A 22,528-nucleotide genomic window follows, 5' to 3' on the forward strand; every position below is an offset into this window, starting at 1 on the left:
TGAAGGTCTCCAAATGCTCCAACAGTCTTTAGTTTCGTCATAAGCTTCCATCTAAGGGACCTTGAACCTCGGCGGTATTGGTACAGCCAGGATTTCGGTGCTGTATGGCAATTCAGCATTAGTGAGCAGTTGATCCACTGTGGTGGGTTGGCTTATCTGTTTCACCACCTCCATTTGGATCTGCAGGTTTATCTTACGTCGCTCTTCCTCTGTAGTGATTGGGTTAGGTTGGGGGTGGTCTCTTGAGTGGTGGCTTGGTTGGTCTGCTTCTGTTTCTTCCACATTTCTTCGCAACGCCACATTCTCCTGCCGGAGAGTTTCCACATCGGCTGAGTTTTTGTATAACCTCATTTTGCTGGTCAAACCTCGCTTCAACCGCTTCAGACTGCATTCTTTCACGCTGTGAACGCTGAGAGCGGGTGGTTGCCGGCATACAAAAGACACGCTAGTTATGGGATAACCAAGATCCCACAGACGGCACCACTATTGATGTCGTGTTTCGCGGGCCTGGGCAACTCCTCATTCCTGGTACACAAGCTCAATCCTTCACAGTCAGAAACGGGGAGGGGACCTCGTGGTCCATTAATCCTCCGATGCTTGAGTCAGTACTCAGAGAGATAAAGTTGGAGAGAGAATTACGAAGAGAGAGAGAGAGAGAGAGAGAGTATTTTTTCATCACCCCTTTCGTTGTTGGGTCGCCCACTATTTCCTGTCACGCGGGACAATTTGCCCTATAAGCCGTGTTACTGAGCAGCTTATGCGTTGTTTCCTCACCGAGCGGCGATTATGCCTAACTTTCTTAGTGTACCGTTTTGGTCTTGGGTCGCATTTAATGCCGCACGCCCCGCGCTCTGGAAGGCATTTAATGCGACATGGCCCCTACTCTGGGCCGCATTAAATGCGACGTGGCCTCTGTTCTGGGCCGCATTTAATGCGATGTGGCCTTTGTTCTAGGCTGCATTAAATACGATTTGGCCTCTGTTCGACATCCCATATGTTTGGCGATGTTAGCCATAGTCTCTCTTTCTTCCTTTCCTAGCTTTCGAACCCCTTCCTTAACGTTGGTTAAGGCCTCGTCTGGGCTTTGGTGACCGGGTTGGGCTCTATTGGCTGGCCCAACCCCTGCTATTAGCCCTTTCTACTTTCTTAGGCCTAAGGTAATGATTTTCTTCCCACCACACTGACAAATCTAGGCATCCCTAGATACCCCTAGATCATCTGGCCGTATATGACATGCCTTAGAATGAAACGTTTATCTCGTAAGTGTTATAAGTTCGATTAAGTGCTCGGGACTGTACGAGGTGCCCCCACGGATCTACTAGAGAGTCTTCATTTAATGAATACGACATCGTTTCGTGAAGAACTCGTGCGAGTCATAAATCGTAATAGACTTCACCACCTTCACACTCCACCTCGATCGATCACAGCTAAGCATTAGAAGCTTTATTGGCGCATGCCTTGCTTCCACAATGGCAGACCAAAAGGACCAGCCCTGGTGGAGGAATGAGTTCCTCCTTGGCCGAACGTCTCATTCACGACATGAGCATCATTACTTGCCTCTGCCCCTCCAATACAACGTACATCTGGACTGAAGGATGCCAGCCAACGAGAGGAAAAAATTCACGATGTTATGCAGGTAACCTGTGAAGCTTCGTTTCCCTCTCTTTTCTCCTTGAAGGCTATTTCTAAACCTCTTGTTCAGATGTTCAAAGCTCTCTCTCTCTAAGTTTCTGAGCAAGTGTGCGCGCGCGCGCGCGCACACACACTTAAGCACTACGATATATCATCGAATTGGGCAATCTCAACACTTGAGTTATGCCAATCAATGACCATCTGTAGCTTCTATGAATACTCGCTGCTTGAGGTAAGTTATCTTCAGTGACGGTGTTTACTAATGCTTATTGACTATGGGTTATACATTTTGATCAGTTTACGGCTTTCATGGTGGCGCGCAGTGTGAGTGGCTTTAACCTCATATCTCGCTTTGTAACTCAAACATTTTTGCAAGTTTGATTTACGATTCTCATATCTCGTATGAAAATTATGTAAGTAGTTTTTATCTTTGTATTCCACCTTATAAAATGATATTAAATATTTGATCTATTGTTTTCAACAAAGAGGGTGTGTGGGTGATTCACAACCCCAAGTCCGAATGGGTTATCATCTTGGTGGAGCTCGCCTGATCACTTTAGGAGTGTTTAAAAATAGAGTGACATCCCCTAAACTAACGCTAGGCTATCAATGAGTTCGGGAAGGTTGTAACGATCTTGGGTCAAGTGGTCGCCTCTTGGCTAGTGACGGCTGGAGATCGCTTATGGTGAACAACGGTCATGCGAAGCCGTAAACGATTCTTCAAACGAAGTCACATGGGCAGCTATTACCCACAATGTGGAAAAGGGAGACAGGTCATGTGCATGAATTTTTAGAGGAGGCTGTGGCACATGGGTCGATTCAGAAAATGGTTAGGATGGTCTTTATGGATGTCAGAGAACCTGGAGGATCTTGGATTCACGAGCTTTCTTTTTAAGTTATATTGCTTGGGAATTATTTTAATTAAGAAATACATCTATTGCTTAGGATTCATATCGTTTTAAAGTTATGAAAAATGCTATTTACAACCTGCACTTGCAACTGCGGGGTAATCGCCACATAAAATTAAAAAAAAAAAGGTTACACGCATATGGGATTTCTCTCTCCGTAACCCAGCCTTGAAACCTTTTTGAAACCCCTGCTTTTCCTAGAACACTTCTTATGTGAAATAGTAGTCGTGCTTCATGCTTTCTCTCATCAATGTTCACATTGTAGAGAAATGTATCTGGTTTGGTTGGTTTTGCTCACTCTACTATGCTTACTACTGACATGAAGAGAGAGTCGGAGCTTGGGTCCTTGGGAATGGGCAATATGAATTCAGTTTGAAGGAGGAGAGTGGGGAGGTTGCTTGTTTCTTGAGAATTTTAATTTCCCTTTGACAACAGTTTCCTTGGATACTGTCCGACTTTCTTGATTTCAAGCTGATGAACCACACAGTCCTTTTTGGACAATATGGGTTGAATTCAATTTGAAAGAGGGGAGTGGGGAGGTTGCTTGTTTCATGGATCTTGTTTTTGTTTTTTGAGTAAAAAAACATTTATCAACATCATAACAAATCTTAGTCATTACATACAGAGAATTTATGAGGCAACATGTTCCATTGCAGAGACAAATCTAGAGACTTCTGAAGGCAAAACAATATAGTTGTCCATAACAATCATTCATATTTCAATAGAAACAAATGACTCCAGAAAAATCTAAAAACGCAACCTCCTATAAATCACTCCACTCCCCTTGTTGATGTTGTGTTTCGTGGGCCTGAGCAACTTCTCACCCCCGGTATCCAAGCGCGATCCTGCACAGCCAAAACGGAGAGAAGGGACCTCCCGATCCGTTAATCCTTCGATGCTCGAGTTTAGTATATGAAACCAGAGAGAAGACCAGATATGAACGTGAATCAAGGCGATAATATATATTTTACCTGTTGTTGGGTTGACCCCTATTTATATTTACCGTGTTGGGTTTTCTCGCAATGGTGTTTTGGGTCGGATAAGCGACTTGTCCTTAGTATTCCATTGCCGAGCAGCCTTCGCATCACTCTTTTACCGAGCAGCGATGGCCCTGGATCGCATTCAATGCCGTGCACCTTGCATCATGGGTTGCATTTAATGCGACGGGGCCTCTGCTCTGGGCCGCATTTAATGAGATGTGGCCTTTACTCTGGGCCACATTTAATGCGATGTGGCCTCTGTTCTAGGCCGTATTAAATGTGATGCGGCCCTTGCCCCACGCCCCCCTTTCATCTGGCGAGGCATGTCACAGTCTTCTCCCTTTCTCTTTTACCTCCCTCTGGATCTCTTGCCCCGACCCGATCCGTTTATCCCAGTTCCAAACTGGACATTACTTTATCAGCTCAGGCTCCTGTGACTAGGCCGAGCCTATTGGTGGCCCAACTCCTACATTTTACACTCCCCACTGTCGTGGGCCACACTAATGATTTTTCTCCCATCACAGTACCCCGTGAATTTTAAGCACTCTTGTGGGCTGGAAATTCAAAATAATTCCTTTCTTTTTACCTCGCCGTCGGTTCATTCACCTTCTCTTTTACGCACACGCAGTGGTAATGCCACGCCATCTTTCAGTTATCGAGGTGCCTCTTCGGATTCTACAACGTCCTTTTACCTCGAGAGCTGTTTTATGACACTGCTTCTCTTTTATATTTAAGCTCCACCGATCACTTTCCTCCTCCTCTGATACCTTTGTCTTGCATTCTCAATTGCCCTTTCGATTTCTCTTCTTCGCCCTCCGCCATGACTAAACAGGTCGTTGATGAATCTTGCTTCAACTACTTCGCAGGACATCGATGGGTTTCGTCCATGACCAAGACAGAGCTTCGCACTTTTTGTAGGGAGTTTCCCCTTCCTGACAGAACTTTGGTCGAGGTTCCGTCGTCTCGCGTCACTATGGTAGATCGCCAAGGTCTGGCGCTGACAGTCGCACTCTACTCCCACATGTTCTCCATCGGGCTTCGTCTCCCGTTCTGCCATCTTGTCCGCGACGTTCTGGACTACCTGAAACTTGCCCCTGCACAACTTAACCCCAACGCCTGGCGTTTGCTCTTGGCCAGTTACGTGGCCTTTCGCCTCGTTCTGGCCGATTCGGAAGATTACCCCGACTTAACCGCTCGTGAATTTCTGAGCGTGTACCGAATCACTCGACTGGGTGGGAACTATTGCAGCTTCCAGTCCTATACCATTGAAAGACGTTTCGCATCTTTGGAGAGGCGATACTCTTCGATAAAGGAGTGGCATTGGCAGTTCTTCTTCCTAAGGGGCAACGGTTGGGAGTGTCCCGAGGGGGAAAGTGAGTACGGGGAGTTCCCTATTCGGTCGGTGTGGGGCAAGGTCCCGACCACCAAATCGCTGGCCATTACCCTATCAGAGAGGGAGGAGCTCTGAGTTGCTTTCATCGTATCTTGGGTTTTAGCCCATTCTGACTTGTCCGAGATGGATGCGCTCCTGAACGACGACTATATTCGTCGTTTCCTTGTCCTCCCACCCCGTAACCACGTGCTGGGTAGGGATTTCCTGTTGGGTCCGCTCTCCCTGACCGGGGACAAACGTCCCGCCCCTTCCCCTCCCAAGGTGGAACGCCCCAAACGAACAGGGGGCTCCCACCCCTCCTCAGTCAGTTCCTGCCGAAGACCCTCCCGTTGCTCTACCCCTTCCTCCTAAGCCCACAGCTCCCCAGCGGAAGGGGAGGAGTTCTCGACGAGTGGAATCCAAGGGAGAGTCTAGTCAGGCTGCTCGCGGAGGCGGCTAGCCGACCCGTCTAGGAAGCTAGTCCTTCTGGAGGTAAGTTACCACAGGTTTACACGTTTGCACATATTTCTCTTTCTTGAACTATTGATAATCATGCTTGCTTCCCCCATCCAGACCCTATAGAAGAAGAAGACGCCGAATCAGCTGTTGCCTCCCTATTTGCCACGGCCTTCGAGGGCCCTGAACCTTGGGGGCCAGCATAGGCGCCGGAAACCTTTGTCTCCTTTGAGGAGACTCTCCTCTCGGAGGAGCAACCCCAAAGTGAGCGGCCATCCTCCTTTGGGGGGATGCTTGCTGAGTTTGACGCGTCCTTCTTGGGCTGTCCGTCTTATCCCTCAGCCCCTATTCCTGGGCACATGGATTCAGCCCACTCTGGAGAATCCTCGGTCCCTAACATTCCTCTTCCTGAGGAAGGAGTTTTGCCCTTGTGGGAGCCCATATTTCCCGAATTCATGGGGCAAGAACCTGACAGGACAATTCCCCGATCAGAGGTTGAAGGACCAAGTTCTTCAGGAATCGCAGCCCCGAGCCACTCCGACATCTCAGTGCCAGTTCAGGTATTGGATCTGCCTGTCGAGCCAGGCCCTTTGACAACTTCGGATTCAGCTTCTCTTCCAGAAGATCTCCCACCGGTACTGGTCCTTCCTTTTCGTCTGGTTGTCCATTTCGTCTGGTCCTTCCTTCGCTTGTTGGCCGCCGCTCGGCTAGGGGCTTCTTCCCTCCATTCTTCCAGGGAATCCAAGCTCTCCCTCATTTGTTCGTTGTTCCGATCCAATTCATATTGTTGTAACATGTACGTGGGTATGGCCACCTCTGCCGGTATCACGGCTTCCGTCCCATAGATTAGGGAGAAAGGTGTTTCTCCAGTTGGGGTTCTTATCGACGTCCGATAGGCCCACAACGTGCTCAGAAGTTCCTCGACCCATTCCCCTTTCTGTGTTCCTAACTTTCTCTTTAGGATGTTGAGTAGTGTCTTGTTAGTGGCTTCTACCTGACCGTTGGCTTGTGGATGTCCCGGAGAGGCATACTTGGCTTTTATCTTAAGTTCCAAACACCATTCTCGATAATGAGAACAATCGAACTGTTGCCCGTTGTCGGAGACAAGGCTTTGGGGAATACCAAAACAGCAAATTATAGACTTCACAAGAAATTAGTTATCACCCGAGCTGTGATTGTTGCTAGGGCTTCCGCCTCTACCCACCTGGTAAAGTAGTCCACCGCTACTATGACAAACTTTATCCCTCCTTTGTCCATCGGGAGGGGGCCAATGAGATCCAATCCCCATTGGGCGAAGGCACATGGGGTGGTGACTGAGGTAAGTTCTACGGGCGGGCAATGAGGTATAGGGGCGTTCTCTTGACATTTACAACACTTTCGGGCAAACTCGTCGGCATCCTTGTGAGCGTTAGGCCAGTAGTACCCTGCCCGAGTAGTCCGTAACGCCAAAGCTCTCCCTCCTATGTGATTGCCTCAGATTCCTTCATGGATTTCTGCTAACACATACTAAGCCTGCTCGGTGGAAATGCACCTTAACGAGGATCGGCGTGGCCCATTTTATATAGGATTCCCTCTACCAACGTAAATCTAGCTGCGTGGTTCCTAACCTTTCGGGCTTCCTCCCGATCACTGGGGAGAATTCCCTCTTGAAGAAACTTCAAAATATCCGTTGCCCATTCCGGGGGCTATAAGATCTCAATAGCTGACACCCGAATTCCCACTGTGGCTATATCCACTGTTCGGGCAACCACGTGGTCCGGAAGTGGGTCATCTTCTTGCCCCGAAGCAGCCTTAGCTAGCCAATCCGCTTCCTGATTCTCCCCTCTGGGAATTTGGTGGATGGCAAAATACAAGAAATGATCTCGTTCTTCTCCCACTCGTTGGAGATATCTTTTAAGATTCTTCCCCTTAGTGAGGAACTGCCCGGTCACTTGTCCTACCACCATCTGCGAGTCAACTTTCACGTCAACTTCTATTGTGCCCAGGGACTTGGCAAGCGTCAGTCCCAATAGGAGTGCCTCATACTACGCCTCGTTGTTGGTGACCTTGAATCCAAGTTTGAAAGCGAAATCGAACCTCTCGCCCGAGTCTGCCACTATGTGCACTCCCGCTCTGCTGCCTGTTCGACAAGATGAACCGTCGACATATACTTGCCATGGCTTACCCTAGGGTGCAACGATCACTTCTTCTGGGAAGTTCATGAATTCGGCTACAAAGTCTGCTAGCACCTGTCCTTTTATTGTCGTCCGAGGGAGGTATTCGATCTCGAACTCGCTTAACTCAATCGTCTAGTTAGTCATTTGACCCGAGATGTCGGGTTTTTGCAGTATCTTCCTCAGAGGGACATCGGTTTGGACCTTTATGGGATGGGCCTGAAAGTAGGGCCTCAACCTCCTAGCCGTGACTACCAACGCGAAAGCAAGCATTTCAGTTCGGGGATATCTGGCTTCTACACCTCGAAAGGCTCTACTAACATAATAAACTAGGCGTTGAACTCCTGCCTCTGTTCGGGTTAACATAGAAGACACCGCACTGGGTGACACTGCCAGATATACTGTCAGGTTTTCTCCCGGGGTAGTTTGACTGAGTAGCGGTGAGTGAGCCAGGTATTCCTTTAGTTCGTCAAAAGCTCTGCCATAGCCTTCATCCCACTCCCGTGCCTTTCGGAGGACACTAAAGAAAGGAAGGCGCCGGACGGTTGACCTAGCTATGAAGTGGCCCAGGGTGGCGGCCCTCCCTGTTAACTTCTGGATTTCGTTGACGTTCTTCGGCGGAGGCATCTCCATGATGGCCCTGATCTTCTCAGGATTAGCCTCGATTCGCCGATCTGACACCATAAAGCCCAGGAACTTCCCTGATTCTACTCTGAAGACACATTTATGTGGGTTAAGCTTCATTTTGTATTTTCTCAGCATTGTAAAAGCCTCGCGGAGGTCAGCAAGATGTTGTTCGGCCTTCTTGCTTTTAACCAACAGGTCGTCCACATAGACTTCCATATTCCTTCCGATCTGGTTTTTGAACATTTTGTTGACCAGGCGTTGGTGCGTAGCTGCCGCATTTTTTAGACCGAACGGCATCGCCGTATAGCAGTAAAGTCCTCGGTCAGTGATAAACGTTGTTTCTCCTCGTCGTCAAGGCTCATCCTTATCTGATTGTAACCAGAGTAAGCATCTATGAAGCTAAGTAATGAATGCCCGGCATTTGAATCTACTATCAAGTCGATCCTTGGGAGAGGAAAACTGTCCTTTGGTCACGCTTTATTCAAATCGGTGAAGTCAACACACATTCACCACTTCCCGCTCGCTTTCTTTACCAGTACAACATTGGCGAGCCATTCGGGATAGTAAACTTCCCGAATAAAACCCACTGCGAGGAGGCGTTCCACTTCCTCTACTATAGCTGCGTATTTCTCTGAACTAAGCTGCGGCACTTCTGCTTGACCTTCTTTGCCTCAAGGTTCACGTTGAGCCGGTGCTCTATCACCGACCCATCGATACCCAGCATTTCTTCATGGCTCCACGCAAAGACATCGCGATGCTCCAGAAGCAGCTACTTCATAGACTAGCTTAGCTCTTCGGACATTCTGGATCCCATTAGTATTGTCCGTTCAGGGTTCCCGGAATCCATCTGCACCAAGATTAGGGGCTCGTCGGGCTCTGCTTGTCTTAGCGCCTCTTCATCCCTTATTTCATGATCCAGCTCGGTCACTGTCACAGGTGGTGGCTGGGCTGCCTCTTCAAGTTTCGTCAGTGCTTGTGCCTCTCCGCCTCCCCCCTCTGGCTCTCGTTTCGTCCGAATGGGCGACGCCGATCCGGCAGCTCGCCCGTGGCTTGAAGCCAGAGTTTGTATGATTACTACCTTTAACTTCATTTCCCTGGTATAGCAGTCCCTCACAGCTTGGTGCTCACCCCGCATCTCTCCCACCCCGCACACGGTGGGAAATTTTACCTTTAGGTGGTACGTGGAAGTGACAGCCTTCATTTGGTTCAATGACGGCCTCCCCAGTATCACATTGTACGAAGAGGGGGCCTCGACCACCAGGAAGTCTACCATGAGGGATACAGTTTTGGGGGCCACGCCTACCAGGATGGATAGGGCGATCACCCCTGCCGGCTGAATGGTGTCCCCAGTGAAGCCTTTTAGGGGTGTTGGCGCCGACCGTAGTCGATCAGTTGAAATTCCCATTCTGTTGAAAGCCTCCCATAAGAGAATGTCTGATGAACTGCTGTTATCAATCAATACTCTTTTGGTTCGATAGTTGGCTATCTGTGCCGTCACCACCAATGCATCGTCATGGGGTCGCAGCAAACCCTCCCCATCCTCTTCACTGAATGTTATCAGTTGTTCTCTGGAAAGGTCTCTACGGTGATGTCATTGGGCGGAGAACACCTCTCTGTACCTAGCCTTCCTTGTTGTGGGCCTTCCGAGCTGAGGAAGTTACTCCCTCGGCATACCCCCCAGTGATAGTGTTGATCTCCCCTACGGGGGTTCTTCCCTTCTCGAATTTCTTTGATACAGGTCCTCTTTACGGGAGTGCGTAGTCTTTCTTCTGTCAAAACTTGCACCTTTCTTCCGAGTAGGACTGTAGTCTTTTCGAACTGGGCTACAACTTCTGCGAGCCGGATCCCAACTTCCTCGAAGGGGACTCCGGTCTCGATTTCTATGAATCAGGCTCCATCCTGGGTTCCTTCGGATGTGACTCTGCTCTTGATTTCTCCAGAAGTTCGGGCGATATTCTCGCTGTGACTCACTCCTCTCAACACTGTGCCAGTCGGTTTGGGTTTCCGGATCGTCAAATCTTCCCCATTTTGTGTAACAATCTTGGGTGTTATGCCCATTGCTTTTGTGAAAGGAGCAATATTTAAGCTGTGGTGGGCCCCGTCTCCGCTCTTCCTGCAGACTTGGGTTTTCTTCCGCTTCTACTACTAAGCTGGAAAGCAAGCGTGGGACATGCTTCCCTTTGCCTTTGACTTCGTCAGCCCCCTTCAACAGGGTTCCGCAGTCTAGTTCTCGACGTCGCTCCGTTGTTTTCATATCTGCCATTTCCAGGTCGCGCTTCCACAGTGCCGTCAGCGCTTGGAGTGTGTCCTCCCCATTTATGTATCTGTCTATCTGGTCCATAAACTCCCTCAACGTCGACGATGTCTTTCGGGCGATCTCCGCCATGAATGGACTACGGGGCTAGACTCCTCCCAATAATGCTGCCAAAGTGATCTTTTCGTCTTTTTCATCGGTCGTCATCTGTTCTTTGTTAAAGCGAAAGAGGTACGACTTAAGACTCTCATCTCCTCTCTATTTGACAGTTAGCAGATAGGCAGCCGGCCTTCTTCTCGTCCGGCTAGCCATGAACTGCGTCAAAAACCGTCGTGCTAGTTCGTCGAAGCTGTCCATCGTTCCCGGCTATAAAGAGATGAACCACACCCTCGCTGCCCCTTTCAGGGTGAGAGGAAACGCTCTACAGGCTACTTCACTGGGATAACCGTGAAGAGTCGTGTGCTTTGAAGGCTTCCAGATGCTCCAATGGTTCTTTATTCCCATCATAGGCTTCTATCTGAAGGACTTTAAATCTTGGAGGTATCGGTACTGCTAGAATCCTGGTACTGTACGGTAGTCCCGCATTGGTGAGCAGCTGATCCACCATGGTAGGCTGGCCTATCTGTTTTGCCACTTCCATCTGGATCTGTAGGTTTATCTTGCGTCGTTCTTCTTCTGCAGTAACTGGGTTAGGTTAAGGGTGGTCCCCAGAGTGATGGCTCTGTTGATCTGCTTTGGTTTCTTCGACATTCCTTCATAACACTGTATCTCCCGCCGGAGGGTCTCCATATCATCCATTAGCTTCTGTATTACTTCGTTTTGTTGGTTGAACCTTGTTTCGACCGCTTCGGACTGCATCCTTTCACGTTGTGAATGTTGGGAGCGGGTTGTTGCCGGCATACAAAGGACACACTAGTTATGGGACAACAGAGATCCCACAGACGGCGCCATTGTTGATGTCATATTTCGCGGGCCTGGGCAACTTCTCACCCCTAGTATCCAAGCACGATCCTGCACAGGCAAAACAAAGAGAAGGGACCTCCCAGTCCGTTAATCCTTCGATGCTCGAGTTTAGTATATGAAACCAGAGAGAAGACCGGAAATGAACGTGAATCAAGACGATAGTATATATTTTACCTGTTGTTGGTTGACCCCTATTTATATTTACTGTGTTGGGTTTTCTCGCGATGGTGTTTTGGGTCGGATAGGCGACTTGTCCTTCGTATTCCATTGCCAAGCAGCCTTCATGTCATTCTTTTACCGAGCAGCGATGGCCTTGGATTGCATTCAATGCCGTGCACCTTGCATCATGGGTTGCATTTAATGCGACAGGGCCTCTGCTTTGGGCCGCATTTAATGCGATGTGGCCGCTGCTCTGGGCGAAATTTAATGCGATGTGGCCTCTGTTCTGGGCCGCATTAAATACGAAGCGGCCCTTGCCCCTTGCCTCCCTTTCGTCTGGCGAGGCATGTCACAGTTTTCTCCCTTTCTCTCTGGCCTCCCTCCATATCTCTTGCCCCGACCCGATCCGTTTATCCTAGTTCCAAACTAGACTTTACTTTATCAGCTCAGGCTCCTGTGACAGGGCCGGGCCCTATTGGTGGCCCAACTCCTACATTTAACACTCCCTGCTATCGTGGGCCGAAACTAATGATTTTTCCCCCCATCAGACTCCTTTTCTACCGAAGCAAATGCCGAATGGCAGCAATAGCATCACCTTTGTGCTCACGTAAGGTTCTCTCAGCCACCTTTGGGTCCAACTCTAGTTCATTTGCAATTATGTCAACATCAGATGCGCTAATCTTAACAAAAGCCATGATTTGCTCCGTTTGCTTGATTGCTTTCTTTGCAAAATGATTTTCTTGGGAATTTAATTTCCCTTTGACTACAGTTTCTTTGGATACTATCCGACGTTCTCGATTTCAAGCCGATGAACCATGCAGTCCTTTCTTCCTTCGAGATCTCAGTCCTTCTTCCTTCTTTCTTCTTTTGGTCTGATAGTCTTCTCGATTTTCATTTTCTTTAAAAAAAATTGTCAAAGCAACTTCATCTGATTACACACGATTCCGCGATTGTACGTAGCAGAACCGTTGCTCAAGATTTTTGTTACATACGTTAACTTATACATCTGTTGCTCAGCATTCTTACATCTTATATTAGTATACCAATTGTCATTGCCTGCATTATATGACTTGCCACTGAACTAAACTTAATAACATTCTTGTAATCTTACCATGGTAGTTCCACTATAGGTTTGCTCTTCAAAACCATAGACTTTATTATAGACTTGGGCAACGAGGATATTTAACAGTAGAACGCCGGCGTAGCCCGAGGAGTAAGAAAGGAGTCTGCCCCATTTGGATCATTAAATTTGATTTTCTTTGTTTCCGACCTTTAGCTTATTACCCATTATTATGTATTGGTTTCACCCCAACGGGGATGTGGTTCTTTGTGATCCTTTTCAAAACGCTTTGGGTTGTAATGAATTTGATAATTATGGAGTTGTAACTTTGAGAGTTATGGATGGCACTTGAGGCCATGTTTGGAGTTTTTGGATTTTCTCTTGTACTTATATGTGTAGATATAATATGTGCCTTTTACCTTTTTTCCGTTGTGAATTCACTACACGAGTATGCTAAGCACACGAGCACTCAAACATTCTCGATCATAATGGGGTGTGTCATCCGAGTGTTGCACGCTTTGACACCACGGCTTTCCGCCAAACTACAAGCGAGGCCTAGGGCGTTACACCACTACCCGATAAAATGTTTCTGTTTGCTCAATAAATATAAAGTGGGATTTAATCTAGTTATTGAGCCCAATAAAGATTCCCTAATGCATCGTAATAAATATTCAAAATTACTCAATAAGTCTCATTTGGACTTCCCAAAAATATTAGTCCATTATACCATCCAAAATTATTCTCTAAACCTCAACGAGCCTTAAATAAACTTTTTGGGCCTATGGGCTTAATTAAAATTCCTCAACAAAATACTATTTGTGGGCTTATCTAAAATAGCCCATTAAACCTAATAGGCCCAATAAAATTATCCTCATTTACATGTTGAATTATGTTATGAAATACTTCATTTACATGGTGAATTATGCGTAGCAACTGCAATCCCCCTCCCAAAGATCACCACCAATGCCCTTCCGGTTTAGTTAACTGGTTAATCGCCATGGCATTTGTTGATTTAGGTATTAAATATTATTGAAAAATGTTACTTTTCATCTTAAAATTCGTTATTTGTAATCACTTGTTGTAACACATTTTAAGTGACTTTGTATGTCCACAACTTTGAACAAAAAGAGTAATGTTACATACAGTCGTAGAGTGTGCAAGCGTCGTTCAGTCGCTTTAAAAAAGAGTAAAGTTCGCTATTAAAAAATTAATTTCCTTTCATGTAAATCCTATATTTATTCATTTTTTTTAAAGTGATTGCACCGCATTTGCGCACTCACGACTGCAACAATCATTTCTCTTTCACAATAGTGCCTAGGGGCTTTAAAAAGAGTTGGATTTGTCATATTAGCTGGAGGACTGGTTTTCAGCAGGTTGAATCTAAGTGGCGTTAGCGTATAGGGTATGCCATTTCATTTTCGGCCAGAAGCCTTCGGTCCACATGCACTTCATTTTCGACGGATCGGAAAGTATGTGTGAGAGAGAGTACAAGACCATGCATGTAATGCCAATGGAGTGCTAATTTGTTTTTCATTCTGTATTTCAAGCATTAGAGAAGATGACAATGCCTTTTTTCTCTACAAGGTTCCCCATACGATTTAAATGAATCAATCAAGAATTCTCACCATTGCATACACATTAAACTTCTCTTTACTGTCCAATTTTGCATGTTCCCTCCCTAAATGGAAATTCAATGAACTTCGAATGTGTATAAAAATGTGAGAGAGAGAGAGAGAGAGAGAGAGAGAGAGCCAAACAGTAAGCATTGCTAGTAACAAACAAAAGTCATGGAGTAAACATAAATAAATAGAATTCCCGCCCGACTAAACATAAACTAATTATTCCTTCCCCACATATTGTATGTAAACAGTGAGCTACGAAGGAATGTATTGGAAAACCTTAAAATATAAGGGAACCAATAATACCTCCTAAAATCAAGTGGACAGTTGGCTCGATCGAACAGCCTTCCAGAGCTTGACCCACTCCACCATGGCTTCGGCAGCACGGGCAAACATTGGATCCGACTGTCCCAGCTGCTCCTTCACAGATTTTGCCATCTCAACCACACAATCTTCAGCTTTGATGGCAGATTGCGGCAACCTGACTGACTGAAAGAAAGGGACCACTTCTTCCATCAGCTTCACACCTTCCCACTCCTTCTTCAAGCTATCTATGGCATTTCCCCTTTCATTCCTCCAAACATAAGGTAATCCACTCTTGACACCTAACCCAAGGTGATCACAAATAACCTTAACACACATTCCTGACCATATATCTTCCACTGTTTCCCACCTCAACTTTCCTTCCCCTGCCAATTTCAAAGCTGGGATCAAAGCAGGCCCCACCAGCTCACGATTAAAAGCAATGTTGATTCCACTTACAGGCATCATAGCCCTAGCTGGCACAGTCAGAACAGCATCCACATATCGAGTATTCCTCTGGCCTGGTTTGAGGGCTTGTGTTGGTGCATCATAGTCTGCCAGATTGAGCCACAGTCCACAAGACAAAGCACATGCAACCCCACTTCGCAGGCTAAATGGATAACCACGAACAAAATCTGCTCCCTTACGGTACGGATCATAGATTGTATTGAAAAAGAAAGGAGTGGCTGGAGTTTTCAGGTTGTCAGCATGCTGGGCAATAATATCTACTAAAGCGCCTGAACTGTCCCTAGCTGGAATGCAATCATCATCAACTGAAATAATATATTTCTTCTGGGATATAAGATAACCAAAATATCTGCATGAGTATCCAGAGAAGAGAATGGAAGTGGAAGAACCCACAACTCGATCTATGTCAGACTTTGTATAAACATCAAGGTTGAAGCCTTCTGGTATTTGGAGTTCCTCAGAGAGATCAGGGTCTTTTACAATTATCAGATGGAATCGGGAAAACACAGGCTTCCACTCAATCATAAATGATGTCAGGTCAGAGTGGAGAGCCGCAATCACAATGTCAACCTCATTGTCCTCAATATTTGCTTGAGACATCTTCCCAGCCTTATCAAAAGATAATCCCAAAACCCAAACCTTTTTTTCAAACTCCTTAAAGCAGCTGAAGTTTGGTCTCTCAATGTTTTGAAGTGTGCTCACACAATGCAAATGGTAACTTAAAATTTTTCAGAGCATCCTGCCAAGAAGATCAGAATAGAACTGCTCTGAGCACAGCTAAAATTTACTGAAAAGACACGAGCATTGAAAGAAAAAGACATAGACATACTGGTAGGAAGTACAGGTGTGAGGATGTGCTGGATATTAAGAGCCTCGATCAGTGAAAGGACTTTGTCATTGCCAGTTGCCAGGAAGAGCTTCAAAACTTTTTCAGTCAGTTTACCAGCTTGCAAAGTTCTCTGCCCATCATAAATAGTAAATGTTACTGTAAGGACATTGACAATTATCCAAAGAAAGTTTTTACATAAACGGAAGAGGGCAATATATGATCCTGCAGAGAGGCAAATAATCAAATTATAGCTGCAAAATGCAATCAAAATTCATTATATATCACAGGATACAAACCAGAACCATCCGCACTATATCATGCAAAAGCATAAAGCATACGCACTATTTCAAAATAGGAAGCCTTTGACTAAACCAACCCCATATACGCATGTAATCTGCTGCAGCCTTTAACTGAGAGTAGAATCCCCAAACAGTAGGAAGCATTAGGGAATTTCCAACCACGCAAGTCAAGGGCTGCCAGGCTATTCCCAGCATCCCTAATACTTTTCTGCCGACCTTATTCCTTACCCTAGCAGCCTCTTAATCCTATTAATTAGCAAGGCAACGATAGGAGAAACCCATCCACTCCCCACAGTGTCGCCCAGCAGCACAGAAAGCCCTTTGGCTCTTGATTCTAGTAAGCCACCAAGAGAGAGGGCCACAACCTCTTGCATCTAGTGTGCCACCAATCCTTCCTACTACTGCACAAGGATTTTTTGTGCCAAACCAGCAGCAGCAAACCAAGAATCAAGTCACTGCCACTCTAGGTTGCCCGAGAAGTTGGAAAATACACCACCAAGTTCCAGAATTAGCCACTGAGACAGCAAGTGCAGCACCAAAAAGAAGAACCCAGACCCTCGTAATATAAAGCCCAAAGTTTTTAGGTTTTTAAGTTCGGACCACAGGCCCAATTTTTTAGGCTTTATTATTTGAGGATCTGGTAGTGAGGAGATAGGATTGGATATGAAATGATGGACCATTCAAGGCATGTTTGGACAGTTGGAGTATCTCAGAATTTAGTGAATCGTAGTGAAATAGTTTGAGTGAAGATGTTTTATTGGGTTTTGGGAAATGAGAGAGAAAATTAAAGTTTAAAAATTGTTTAAAAATAATTTTTTAATATTATTTTTGTTTTGAAGTTTGTAAAAGTTGTATTGATTTTTGTGTTTGAATAATATTTAGATAATGATTAGATGAAAAAGTCGAAAATTTGAAAAAGTGTTTTGTGTTTGATTGATGTCTGGGAATGCATTATCAAAAGGTTTGAGAATTTTGAGAATTCTAAGAATTCAGTGTCCAAACATGCCCTAACTGGAGTAGGCTCAGCTCATTAGGCATGGATATGGATGGATAAACCCAAGTATTTTCTAGCCAAAGCCCATTTGATTTTTGGTTATTAAATTTGTGATAATTGGAAACCAGCCCTTTTTGGACAAGTTAGAACTAGATTAGGTGCCAAGAAACCCTCTATATGAAGTTTATCCACACTTAGGTTGTTATAGAAGAATTCTAGCACCAACAGGAGTGTGTTACAGCCTGCAAGGACTCTTTAAGATAGGATTTGAGCTGTTCCAGATCTAGAGAAGTAGAAATCAGCCCCATTTATATGACTCCTTAATGGATCGAAAATAGCAACATATTTATGCTAGAACTTCTAGCCATTAGGATTCTTAGAACCTCTTTTCAAAACAAACTGACTTAAATTCGTACAGCCCTATTATTAGGGTTTTTAGGTCTCATTAAAAGGACTGTATGGCCTGAAAACTAGAAAAAACAGAGGCTGCAGTGAGTCTGGAAGTTTTTATAGCAATCCCATGCAATGTTCTTCAAAAAGACAAATCCCTAACCTTAGATAACTGTTCCAATTTCAGGAGATTGAAAAAAGAACCAGCCTCACCCTATCAAGTCCAACCCTTTTCCAGCATGATTATTGATGTGTTTGTTATCGATAGAAGAAAAGAGGTAAGTAGTATGATCATACCCTTGCATGTATGGTAAGCAGTTTTATTTATTTATTAAAAGCTCCTTTATATGTACCTAGTTATGATATGATGAAAGTGAGTTTAAATGTTATATTACTATATGTTTTACATGAATCATAATATGTTTCCATTTATTATTACGATAAGCTATGTCATTATGTGCTCTACATGCATCATGGTAAGAAAGATAAAAGATAAGTTATGAAATAAGCCTTAAGAATGGCCATAAGAGATGCAGTTATAGCCTATGGGTGGATGTGCAAGCCACAGACCTAAGCGTGGTCCACTATAGATGTTATGATAAGTTAAGCAGCTCCCCTCGTGGCCACAGGTAGTGGATCTGGTGTGCAACTCTGCACACAGGAGTTAAGGTGTGCTGGCCATTAAAGAAAGGGAAAGACAAGTTTAATGAGTTATGCATAGTGCATGTAACATGTTTATGTTAGTACTAGTATTTAGTATTAATTATGCATGCTTTTCAAGAAAGCCCTATGCTTATTATATTTATAGTGTGATGTACTACTTATTGAGTATTCAACCATTTTGGTTGTTTATCTGTTTGTTTTTCATGTTTTTAAAATGTCCAGGTAAAGAAGATGTGTTGGTGAGCTGACCGCCAGGCATAGATCATGTGTCAAGGGATTTTCAGACTTAGTAAATGAGTTTTTTTTTTTTCACAAAAATATCAGTTTTAAATTTTCTTGCTATGAGACTATTTTTTATGCTATTTTTGGAATTTATTTCCGATAAATTAGGTGTTTTTATTATGTTGAGCCTCTTTACCAAGCACAGTTACGAAGGTACTTAACACTCCTAACCTACCAGGGAGGGGGTGTTACACTCCTCCTTGATGGCCAGTGCCTCCCGAGACCTTGAAGGTGAGAAACCACTCAACTCATTGTAGCACCAACATTTAAGGTTTGCTGACAGACCTAGAACCCTATTTATTATCTAGTATTGCATGTAAGAGGCTTAGGAACTTGCACTTGAAGCCCCTATACATATACTGTGACACCCTTAATGGAACGCACAAAAAACACAAGCTGTGACCATGACAGCTTCACAGTGACTCCAGACAGCTATTTATATCATGATCTTCTAAAGAAAGGCATGTCTAGATTTACAGCACACATAAATCAAATGTGCATCAACCACATAAAACATGTACATGTTTTAAGTATAGTTTCATGACTCAATAGCCAGATTTTTCTAATGTTTGAAATTTCGACATTATTGCAGCATGAGCATGGACAAACATATATCAAACCACGAATTTTGCATATTTGTCTTGTTGGACTCCATTTAGTTACTACCATATGGTATTCATAACATCAAAAGAAAATTTCGGAACCATGTGCATACCCAAAACATGACATGCATAATTCTTTGAAAACTTGTCAACATCTCATTAAAGCTTAAAAAGGGGTTGCTGTTATCAACCCCAATTGACTCTGGAGGTCCAGTTTTCATCATGAAAGACTAAAAGCTTACAAATTTCGTAATGCATAAAAGGGGTTGCTGACTGGCCAAACAGCAACTGTTTTGTGAAATTACATGTACCTTTTACATGCCAAAGACATGAAACATGTACATACATCTATGCATAACATGTAGTGGAGTCTAGGAATAAAAATATGTATAAAGTCAGAACTTTTACATATCTTTGTACAATGCTCAGTGATCTGTTTACAAGTGCATGCATTTACACATTCAAACAGCATGTGATATGACCCAAAAACATTCACTTATGAATCATGAAAGCATTACGCACTCATCCGCAGCTCATAAACATGTTAAGTGATGCCATGCATGATAAAATAGTTTGCATATTGCATAATCCACCTGCTGCCATTTTACTGGACAGCATCACAGTCATGTTAATATGAAACTGTCACAGTGTGTTCCACTCAACATGCCTTCTGGAAATTCCAGCAAGGTAACCCTCAAAGGAACTGTCAAAATGGACTGATAGAGGCAAAGTTATGACCTTAGAACCATGCCACTCAACCATGTTTATGATCATGGTTAGTCAGCCATGTTACATGTAACCTTATTTATGAGAATTGTGAATGTGAAAGAGCTTTTATGTATGCTTCACTATGCCATGACATATGTATAATTATTATCTATTAAACACATAAAGAAATGGAAGGAAAGGAAACTATAAGGTAAGGTAAGGAATAGTCGGGAAATGCACATAAACCCCAAGGGGGTGTTCTTTGGTAGTTTATAAAGGAAAGGAAATGATGAATTAAGAGGGATTGAATAATCTAGACTGTTTTCATTTCCTTTGTTTGGATCCTAAGATAAAAAAGGAATGGAAATAACCAGTGGCGGAACCACCTTATAGCTAGAGGGGGGGCATCCCCCCTCCCCAAAAAAAAAAAAAATTATAACCCTCACATGTTCTCCAAAACTTTCTAAAATCTGTATATATAAAAATAAAAATGCCTCTCTCCAATTTTTTCCTAAATGGCCTAAAATTTTATTTAATTTCTATATATCATGTGTTTTTTATGGTGTGGCCCCCATAAAATTAAGTTTTTTGCCCCTAAAAATTCTTTCAATTGATGGGCAAATTCTAAAAAAGCTTTAAATTAAATTCGAATTTATGAGAATAATAAACTTATTCATATGGATCTTAAATTTCTTGATTATACAAAATAAAGCTTCTTAATATGGAATCCAAAGTGAAATAAACACAAGAATCATTTACGGTTGACATTTTGCATGAAAAAATCGTTGAGAACTTGGGATGTTTGGGAATGAGATGAGATGAGAAATCTGTGAATAGTTTTTTTTTTATAATTAGAAATCTGTGAATAGTAGTAAAATGGTTTGTAATAGTAATGAAATGGTTTGAGTTATAATGTTTTATAGGATTTTGAGAAAGGAGAGAGAAAATGTTGAATAAAAATATTATAAAGTTAAAATATTATTAGAATATAAAAATTAATACTATTTTTGTTTTAGAATTTGAAAAAGTTGATTTTTTTTTTTTTTTTGTATTTTGTTTGGAAGTTTGGGAAAGTCGTAATAATTAAGTAATGATTAGATGAAAAAACTGAAAATTTGAATTTGAAAAGTATATGTTTGAATGGTGTTTGGATGTTGAGATGTGACAAGATGAGATGATATGAGATGGGATGGGATGAAACCATCTCAACATCCAAACAACCCCTTTTAGATTTCATCAAGCAAGAAAAAGTTCATTTGAAGTCTCAATTGTAGCATTATATACTTAATGTGGCACCATAATATCCAGTTTTTATATGAAATGTATAAACTAGCTTACGTACTAGAATGAAAGATGAGCTTATGAAAAATCACTTGTTAGTTTTTATTGAGAAAAAATTTTCTAAAAATATCATTACAAAAATGGTAATGGATGAATACTATTTCCATAAAGACTGTCATAAGAAATTTAAACGAGAACGAGATGCTAGTTGTGTTTTTTATAATTTTATTTCCCCATGTATATGGCAAATTATAGATTTGTTTCTTTGAAATAAAAGCTTTATTCAAAGATGATTTTACCGACACGTAACTTTTATAGATAGTTATGGTTTAATGATTTGCCGTGATATTAAACTTGAGATTTATATATTTTTGTTTTAAATAAACGTTACATAACTTACATGTTCGAAAATTGGCCCTCCCGCAGAAAACTTTCTGGTTCCACCACCGGAAACGACACAGCTTAAAAGAACGGAACATAAACGAGAAACAGATGATTTAGTCCCATAATGGAATGGTCTAATCCAGAATGGCCTCATCCTGGAATTAGTTACTTTCAGAAAGTAAAAAGTAGTTTTTTTGTTAACAAGCAATATTAAGATGCGTCAGAAATACTTCTAACCATCTAAACATCAACAAAATCCAAAAGAAGCCCACCTAATTTATAGTAAATTAAGCTTTCCCTTTCACTCAAAGACAGAAACCAACGTACTCCTGACTCCTAGAGTAGTGTTCAGTGCCATTTGGGTAAAAGAACACAATAAATTACCATCCAAAGCCAAGGCGCAAATTAACACACAGAGAAAAGGGGGTGCAGAGAGAGATAGAGAAAGAGCGCACCAGGAATAGGTCGAGGAGGATGTGATCCGGGAGAGGAGAGAGATCGGAGATGTTGCAGAGGTTGTGAAGCGCTGACTCAACTGTGAGAGATAGTAGCGATGGCGGGGTTCTCATTCACACACAAGCATTAATAATGATCGCTATCTGAAGCAATTCTATTTCTTTCTCACTCTAGAAAGCGGAGACGATGGGCGAGAGAGAATTGGAGCAACTCTCTTGTCCATAAATTGCGGACTGCAGATCCCTTTTGTACTGCGTTTTCTCCGTCAACACAGGACCGATTCATCATTCATCCTTCGCGTCTTTCTGCACGTGTGTCTTTCTGCACGTGTACACGCATATCCATCTTCTTCTCTTTTTCTTACAGGCAATTAAGATTATTTGATATCCAATGATTATTTAACTACTTTAACAGGTTATCTCATTTGGTTTTATTTAATTATTATAATTTTTTAAATATTTTAATAAAATATAATTAATTTTTTAATTTTTTAAAATTTTAATATAAAAATTATATTTTAATAATATAATAAAAATAATATCTTATCTAACAAAGCCTATACTGGCTTATAAGATTATGGCATTTGGCCTGCCTCGCCTCCATCTCATTAGCGCGTAGTTATCATGTGCCATCATAAATGCGTTGGAAGGTAGATGATCGATCACAGATCAGCTCATCTGATGTCG

The 22,528-nt window shown here is 43.2% G+C and overlaps 1 protein-coding gene across 2 annotated transcripts; it reads right to left on the minus strand.

Moving 5' to 3' along the window:
• Positions 1–14,309: 14,309 nt before the first annotated feature.
• On the minus strand, positions 14,310–22,174 carry LOC108997873 (probable UDP-arabinopyranose mutase 5). Of its 2 annotated transcripts, none has more exons than XM_018974264.2 (3): positions 21,842–22,174; positions 15,784–15,913; positions 14,310–15,544 (listed from the first exon to the last, which is right to left on the minus strand). In XM_018974264.2, the coding sequence occupies exons 1-3, from the start codon at positions 21,953–21,955 to the stop codon at positions 14,499–14,501; spliced, it is 1,290 nt and encodes a 429-aa protein (XP_018829809.1). In that variant the 5' UTR covers positions 21,956–22,174; the 3' UTR covers positions 14,310–14,498. The 2 variants fall into 2 exon arrangements, with proteins under 2 accessions (XP_018829809.1, XP_018829808.1); XM_018974263.2 differs by having other exon boundaries at positions 14,310–15,693; positions 21,842–22,172.
• Between the last annotated feature and the right edge of the window lie 354 nt (positions 22,175–22,528).

This window comes from Juglans regia, chromosome 8 (assembly GCF_001411555.2).
Source record: "Juglans regia cultivar Chandler chromosome 8, Walnut 2.0, whole genome shotgun sequence".
NCBI lineage: Eukaryota > Viridiplantae > Streptophyta > Magnoliopsida > Fagales > Juglandaceae > Juglans > Juglans regia.